This window comes from Ixodes scapularis, unplaced genomic scaffold (genome assembly GCF_016920785.2).
Source record: "Ixodes scapularis isolate PalLabHiFi unplaced genomic scaffold, ASM1692078v2 PGA_scaffold1__304_contigs__length_218370807, whole genome shotgun sequence".
NCBI classification, from domain to species: domain Eukaryota; kingdom Metazoa; phylum Arthropoda; class Arachnida; order Ixodida; family Ixodidae; genus Ixodes; species Ixodes scapularis.
In genome coordinates, this window is record NW_024609846.1 from 36,464,389 (window position 1) to 36,473,051 (window position 8,663).

At 47.3% G+C, this 8,663-nt stretch overlaps 1 protein-coding gene across 1 annotated transcript in view; it reads right to left on the reverse strand.

Moving 5' to 3' along the window:
• LOC8024054 (plasminogen) overlaps nt 1–7,931 on the reverse strand; it is a 46,036-nt gene extending 38,105 nt beyond the window's left edge. The window contains exon 1 of the mRNA XM_042290141.1: nt 7,876–7,931. Coding sequence (XP_042146075.1) covers nt 7,876–7,931 — 56 coding nt within the window. The remainder of the gene's footprint in view (nt 1–7,875) is intronic.
• Between the last annotated feature and the right edge of the window lie 732 nt (nt 7,932–8,663).

Genomic DNA, 8,663 nt, shown 5'->3' on the forward strand with positions numbered 1-8,663 from the left:
TTTCGGTTTTGCAGTAGACGCCCGGAACCAAACTTTGAGCCGTGATATCTATAAAACTACACCAATATTGAAAAGAAAAAAAAAACAAAAAAACTTGTAATTCAAGAACACTGCCTTAGCTGAAAACAGTCGTAAACCCAAATTCAGAAATAGTGACTGGACTTTCCCTTTAAAGAGATACTTCAAAGAAATTTGAAATATTCCCGTCGTGTTCAGTTAATAGGCTGAATATGATCCACAATATCCGTGAATGTCAATATCACGTTTGTATTTAGAGCCTGATGGCTGTATTTTCCGTTATAAAGGGCCCACTTTGACAAGCGCTCGGACAGCAGCCAGTGGAGAGCACGTGGCATCCGCCGGAATCGTGACGTAGATTGTCTGGGCACGAGCAGAGCTGCGACGAGGCTAACGTCGAGAGGATGTCCTATCCGTTCCAGCCACCGAAGCGGCTGAAGCACGCCAGCGATCGGGCCACCACAACTAACCCGAAAGCTGCTTTGCACGTATTTTGAGTGATGGGTTAACCTCTATAATGATGTAGAGGGAGAATAGCGACATCTGGGACACACAAAAAAGATTCTCGGGGAGAGGGGAGTTCTTCCTCCCCCTCTTCTCTCGTGGCGGCCGGAAGCAAGAGAGTTATTCGTCACTACCTGTTACGGTTCATAGACTGGCATTACAAACGAGGCGTTAGCGACATCCATAAGGTGCTATTTGCTAATCGTTTAATTAAAATTCCGTTTCCTGTCGTTTTCAATAAGAGATTGGTGTGTTTGATGTGATACTGGCTCCACTGAACACGAATAGACTAGGAAGTAAGCGCCGAAATTTCGTTGTAGTATCCTTTTAAGGGTGAACGGAGAATAAAAACGGCTAGGTTCAAACTCGTTGACGACGCCAAGTGGCGAAACTCACAACCACGCCAGCCCTCAAGCAGCTTTGCCCGTACTGGACAAATTCACGTCATGTCTGTGGCGTCAATTGGTTTAGTTGTCGTGATAGATCGCACTCTCTGATGGCTGATCTTCGAGCGCTCGCAGGAATCGGTTCTTTAGAACCAAAAATGTAGTCATTCGTTCAAAATACAAGCGTGCGATTGTCACTAGCACATTGAGTGGATCACGTTTAACTTATTTCTGAACGGGAGAGGTATATTTTAAATTTTGATTCAGTGTCCCTTTAAGATGAATCACGCTACAGTGATTACACGAGGACGCGTCAGCATCTTCAGTATAAGCACGCAGCGGTGCCCAGTATTTATAATGAGAGTACGACATGAGTAAATTGTATAAGACAGGTTTGTCTTTTAACTGCCACCTTATGCATTTGAGTCAGCATGGGCTATACAGCTCGCATGAACAGTATGTCCTCACACCAGCTGCTGTCGCACCTTGATTTTTAAAAACAGCTTTAGGTAAACACGCAAAAAAAAATTCCTTTAGTACTCTAAACGCTTTGAACTTACCTTTTTTTTTTTCCTTCCCATCGACATAAAGGAGAAATAGATGAAAAAAATGCTTTTCTGAAAGCACCTCTATGTGAAACTGATAATAACATCGTACTTCATAGGAATTAAGTATATTTTCTTTTAAAATTGTGTTTTCAAGTGACATGGCACAGACCACGACTGTTACATTGCGCTACAAAGGCGCGCAGTATTGTTTGTTTTAATAATTAGTGTATCACTGATATTTTAAAAGCCAAACGCTGACCTCTTGGCAAGAAACCAGACCCTCATGTTCATTTGTTCTTCGAGGGGCACAAATTTCATCCACAACACGAGCAGGAGGTCAGTCACGGTAGAACACAAAGATACCGTAGTAGTTCCTTCCGTTGCCCGTACTTCTCCATAGTCTTACGTACCACGTAACATAGTCACCACGAAGAAACGCCTTGCGCTCGGATTTACATTTTTACAACGCGCACACACACGCGCACACAGACACACAAATATTTCCGCAATCCCGAACACACAAAGTTGCGCATGGGCAGGAAGGGCATTCACAACCAGAGCTTATCCGATGCGCCTGTGGTTGTCCTCTAGTCGATGAATGTGACAAGCCCCACTTGCACAACCCTCTCTTTCTAGGCCTTTCCTATAAATATAAAGCAGGGGCGCCGTACCAACATCAGTGGAAAGCAGTTGGGGAATTCTCAAGTAGCATGCGCCATACGCGCGCGCGCGCAAACACAAACACACACACACACGGGGGTGAGCAGCCTGGTGATGTAGTTCCACTGCACAAATTGTCCAGCTGGTTGGATAGCAGCACTGCCACACCTCACAAAAACGGCGATCATGTGTCTACGCCACTCTTTGCCGTCGTTTGGTAGCTCCATGCTTGCAGTGATGTTTGCCTTTTCTTAATTAAACATTTTCCCGTTTCGCCGCACTTGTTTTTTAGCACAGCTTTTATGAGCTGGCTTACCGATTGATTTGACCCGCGATAGGGGTTTAAAACGACAAAAAAATGAGGGTAGGTGTCAACGCGAGGAAAAGTGCGGAGTGACAGTGAGCATATCTTCATGCGCGTTCATGATATCAACGAAACTCAGGAATTCTTGTTTCTGTTTTCTCGGTTTACCAATGCCGGGTTGTTGTCCAAGCTAGTGGTAGTAGCAGCGACCGGAGTGTCCGTCTCTCCGTAGAAAAGCGAAGATGCTACAAGATTGTAGTAATTATTATTTACGCCAGGGATGCAGCACACTGTGTCAGTAAATTACATCTCTAGACTTTGTACAACGTTCGTGTTATGACTTCAGTTTTTCTTTATACTTCATTGGCCATCGTCATCGTTCCTGATGTTTTCTTAATATCGGGATCCGCTGCAGGTTGTCTCACTTATTTCCCAGCCTAAACACAAATTTGCCATTCCGTCGAGAAGCCCGCGAATGAACAGAATCAGCAGGCGGCATAGGTGTTGTACCTACAGATGGCGCTGACAGTTGATCACTTCTTCGTAGGGTTTCGATTTCGTAGGTTTCCACGTGCATATCCGGCCGAGAAACGTGTCCTGCGTGTGCATTCGGGGGCTTGGCTTGGCCTCTTTGTCCCGGAGAGTGAATGACAACATGTTCGACCTGAAGCTGTTCATGCTGTGCGAGAGATGGCGCCGCCTGAAGCTTTCGGCTGGTCAGTCGCCTGCCCGCTGGCTCTGGTCCGCTGGCTGATCCATGGAATTCCATGTCAACATGACGCTGAGTCTGCCCTTCATCCTGTACTTCCTTCGACTTTTCTTTCTCGTGCGAATATGCCTGCAGGGATTGAATGAGCCCCTGGAAGTTCTCAACTAACTTGTCGAGCTCGGACTTGCTCTGCGTGCTTTCTTGGGTTGGAGTTGGCGGGCTTGTTGAATCAAGTCGTAATTCTCCGCTGGTGTCACGGCGTTCTGAGCTGGTGCTAGGTGGTAGGGTCTCCAAAACTTTGTCCTTAGCAGTAGGAGGATGGGTGACACTAGTGAAAATGCTCTCTGGGATGAACTGGTAGCGCGCCGATCTCGACGTCGGATGATGGAGGCTCAGTTGGGACGCGACATGATGGATATTAGGGTGCACAGTAGTGCCATTTAACCAACTCAACGTTGGCGCGTCTGAGGGAGTCTCAATGCTGTGGTAGCTTGTAGGCTCCAAAGAGCTGTATTTGGGATGAGTCGAAGGAGGTGTGATCGAGAAGTCTTCAGTGGAAAAGGGAAAAGCTGTCACAGTCTGGGGACCATTTAGCCCTTCCTGGAGTTTTTGAGGTTTTTGGAGGTTCTGGGAGGTCGCACGATAGCGGGGCATTTCCTCCATAAAGTGGTTAGGATTAGCAGTGGCCTTTGTATTTTGATGCAGGTTACCCGCATAACTCGAAACTGTAAACATAGGAATATTCTGCTGTTCGCGCGAGGACCCTGTGGAGCTCTCTTGGGATGTTATCGTTTTTAAAAGACTGTAGTAATGATTATTGGGCGGGGTGCTTTGTTGCTCGCGGCTGCCAGTAAATGTGACAGGAATTTCTAAAGGTGCAGGGGGTAAATGTTCTTTCCTTTGATTACTTTTTGTATTTTCTGGATTGTTTTCAGTCGTAATATGAAGTGGGGGCCGCGGCGCATTTGTGTAAAAGAGGGCGGCTGTTTTGTGATGTCTCGAACTCTTTTCTAACGAAGCCATTGTCGGCGTAGTTCTGTCATAATGTTTATAAGGATCAAAGCTGTTGCTTGTTTGGCCTGGAGAGCTGAGAGCAGCTGAAGATCCGAGAACATGCCCAAGAGATACATCCTGCACTGTTACATCCTTAAAGCCAAGATCAGTACTAAAGGTTTCGGGCGCAATAGGTGCTTGTGGACGGCCAGTGATTGTAACAGCATACTCGGACCTTGTTGGCTGACCAGATGTCTTGGGCTCGCTGGTAACGAGGCGAGTATTAGGAAACTCGGACGAGGTATCTAAATACATTGCTGTTCCTGTAGTGTCGTGAGGGCGGAAAGACGTGTGTGTGAGGCTGACGTCTTCTGTGTACCTCGTGGTTGTGTCTGTTGATTTATATGAGCTGGGATCACGGATATTTCCAGTGGTTAGATGGGTTTGCGTTGTTTGGGGACCCTCCGGAGCGCTGTGCACATTCGTTGAGTGTTCAGGAACGTTTGTAAATTGTGGAGGTGGATTTGAAAGGGGACCTTTAGACGTGTATTGTGTAGTCAAGGGTGTCGGTGCGTCTGAGAAGCGAATGTTACCAAAGTGTTCTGTCGAAGGTTTTGTTTGGCTGAGGTCGTCGTCGTCAGTGTATTCGGAAGTTGACTGTGTTGGCTTGTCAGACAAGCGAGCACTATTTGTATACCTAATATACGGATCTGTTTGCGCGCTTGGTGACTGTGTCGGCCTGTTAGAAAAGCGAGCGCTATTAGTGTATCTAATGTTCGGATCTGTCTGTGTGTTTGGCGATAGTGTCGGCCTGCCAGAAATGTGAGCACTATTTGTATATCTAATATTTGGATCCGTTTTTGTATTTGGTGACTGTGTCGGCCTGTCAGAAGAATGAGCACCATTAGTATACCTATTCAGATCTGTCTGTGTATTTGGTGACTGCGTCGGCCTCTCAGAAAAGCGAGCACCATTAGTATACCTAATATTCGGATCTGGCTGCGTATTTAGTGACGGTGTCGGCCTCTCAGAAAAACGAGCACCATTAGTATATCTAGTTTTCGAATCTGCCTCTGTATCTGTTGGTTGTATAGGCCTGTCAGAGAAGCGAGCGTTATTTGTATATCTAGTATTCGGATCTGACTGTGTGCTTGGTACGCTCTCACCATTAGTGTATCTAAAAGGTGAATGAACCGGTGTGTTAGATTGTAGATTAATGCTCGTAAACTGGGAATACGGGGACGTTTCTGTTAGCCGACCGTTTGTTACATCGCTGGTAGTCGAATACCCTGCTGCTTCTCCGGAAGCAGTCTTTTTTCTTTCGTGCGTCCTAACATCTTGAGTGGTAAAAAACGACGTAGTCGTGTAGTCTCTTGGTAGCGCAGACGATACTGATGATGTATGACGTGACGGCGTACTGGTAGTTGTCCTGCCGCGGTCTAGTGCGTAGGTCGTTGTCTTTCCATCAGAAATTACATCGTAAAGGGTTGAATGCGGATTGGTATTTCTAACTCTCTCTCGACTTGTGTATTTCTGAGTATGGCCAGTCGTTGTTCGTCCCGTGGGTACGCCTGAATCACTCGAGGTCTCTATTGATGACGTTTCTACTCGCAGTCGGCCTCCCTGGTGTGGTGCTGTTGTCGTCGAGTGTCTCTCCTCTGACACTGAAGGAATATTAAGAGGAATTGCCGTATATTTATCATTTTCATCTGGGTCTTGCGTATAATGTTGTCTGGATGCATCGTTCGTCTTTTCTAAGGGAGTGCTTTGCTCTCTTATGCTAGGGGGCGGGAGTTCTTGGCTGGCTTCAGGACGTTGGCGTGCGGGGGTTACAGTCCTTGTTCTGGGCTCATAGATAGTATAATACAAGGTGGTTCGATCGTCGTGATTGGCTTGCTGCTTTGTTGGTCGTGTAGGTGCCGAGGAAGTTGGCCTAAATGTTGGGATAAAACTAGGTTCAGTATCTGCAAGAACTTTACCTGACTTTTCGGGGCTACCTAGATAGCGTTCTGTTTTTCCTGTCTCATCACTGGGTGTGTTTGAAATAGCCTCGGGTACGTCGCTTTCTGTTTTAGGCTGATTGGCATTAGTTGGAACATCTGAGAACGTGTTTTGCGTTATTATCTGAGCTGGAGTCGAGGAAAAATCCGTGCTTGCCTGCTTGTTTGATCCTGTGGTTCTATCCGTCTCGACAAAGCCAGTTGTTTCCAAAGGTGTGCGTTCCGGCGATACTGGGGGAACTCGGGTATGTGTTAGCGTATATGTTGGTATAGGCAATGAAAACGTCGGGGGTACATATGGGTGTTGAGTAGTTTTTGGCGGCGAATGTGTTTGTGGGTTGGTGTATTGAGGTGTTATCGATTCATTCAAGGCCACATTTCCGGAGAACTCGCCTGACTGAGAGAAACCTTTGTTTACGTTATCTGTCTCTTGTTCACTGTTAGTGGACGTTTTTTGATTCTCTGTAGTGAGTGATGAACTATGTCCCTGTGAATTTGGCGTCTGACCTGTCGCTTCTAATGTGTAAAATTGGGGTGTCTGTGGTTTATGTAGTACTGTTACTGGTTGCTGTGGTGTAGCAGTAGTCCTGTGGTGGTTCGTTTGCCTATGCAGCGCTGAGGGATTTGTGGAGGGGGTTTTTGCGCCAGGTGTGGGGTGTGAAATGGTTATGTCATCTGGTGTGCTATAGACTAGGGTTTCTGCGTTAGGGCTTTCCGAACCCTCTCCCGCGTCTGTCGTCACTCCCGGAGACGTACTTTGATCCCTCGTTCGACCAATGGAAGTTGCACGATTTTCGTTCGACATTTGTTTCCTGACCTTCTCCAGCATGACTGTCCCATGAATCTTGAACATTTCGTCCGGCCGGTGGATTGGCGGGTCGTCCCTGTATATCTTCGTTGCCCCCGGTACATTATGTATTGGAGTAAGTGTTAATCCCCCTTGCTCCATGGACGAACGAAACGCTCCGCTGTTTGTGAAGCCTGACGTTGCTCGAGAGAATGTTGGCGTGAAGGCTGCTATTTTGGGCCTCGGCAGTTGTTCCTTGGCTCTGTGTATTGTGGCTCCACGTCTAGGAGCTGCAGTTGTGCCGTGTGTCGCTGTGGCTGGAGATGACCCAAATGGTTGTATCGGTCGGTAAGTTATTGTGCCCGGATATTGGGTCGTAGTCCTCGCCGAAGTCTGTACTGGAATCGTAGTTTTCTTCTCATGATGTTGTTCTTTCTCAGTGAAGGGTGCCGTGCCGTAATCTGACTCTGTGGCTATTGACTTTGTATATGCTGGAGTAAGGGATTTAGGAGAATATCTAGGCGTACTGTGTACAAGTGGCGTCCGCGGATGGTACGTCGCTGTGGGTGACTCGTGCTCGGCGGTAGTTGCTGGATCTTGATTAGTTTGGTCTTGGGGACTTGCAAACGCCGGTGAGCTTCCCCTTATTTCGTGCATAAGGCCTACTGCGTCGGTTTTCGCTGACTGTGATGGACCATATGAGATCGGCGCTGTATATGGGTTGGGTGCAACGGTGACTTGCGTGTCTTGCTTGATATTTTGAAACAGTGGCGTGCTGTGTTGCAGTCCTGTAGTTTCTGGAGCAGCGGACTCGTGTCTGGATATTTTCGTCGTATACGGGAGGGTGCCTTTCCTGTTGCCGTGCGTAGTTTTGTAACTGGGAACGGATGGTCTCGTTCTTTCGCGACTAAACGTCGTATCTGAAGGAGGGTCCGAGGGAGTATTGGTTTCTGCGTTTCCTCTTACCTCTGGTAAAGTAGGTAGTGTACCTGTGAATGCAGGGGATCCAGGCCTAGCTCCATTATGCGTTATAAAGAACCTGGTGTGGGTTGTTTGAGGGCGATTCGACCGCGTCCTTTCAAATACGAGCGTTGGAGATTCTGTAGTATGGGTTGTTCCTTGAGGCGACGCCTGAGCTGTGCTCTTTCTATTTATTTCTTCTTGAAGTCTCCCTGCTGTTACTTGCGCTGGGGCGGGAGTCTTGTGTACAATGACATGCTGGGGATACGGTGACGCTACTGTTCTCAAGGAGGGTTCTTGTGATCCTGTGGCAGTTACCTTTGGTGTCCCTTGATGCTGCCTTGTACGAGACACGGTGCGTGGGTTTGGTTCCTGTGTGTTAGCAGTCAGGGTTACTTCTCCCGTCGTCTGCAATGTGCTGAATGAAGCAAAGGGGTCTCGCTGCTGTATGGTTGTTCCTTGTCTAATTTTTGTTAATTCTATGGGGTATGATGACGTATAATACTGCTTAGGTAAAGTAACACTGTGGCCTTGACTCTGTGTCACTGATGGCTTATGAGTCTTCTCTAAATGCGTTATTGGTTTTTCATCTGCCGTTACCGTGACTATTTTTGTCAACAGTGTGGAACCAGGCACTGTCTTGGTTGTTTCCGTTTTGTCCGGAGGTGTCCAAAGGGGAGTCTTATAGCCTAGCGTTGCTGTAGAAGCCGATTTTGGAAGAACTGATTCCTGTTGCTTTGCGCGAGTCGCGAGGAATATTTCTGTCGGAGACGCACCCCTCCTAGTCGTCGGCA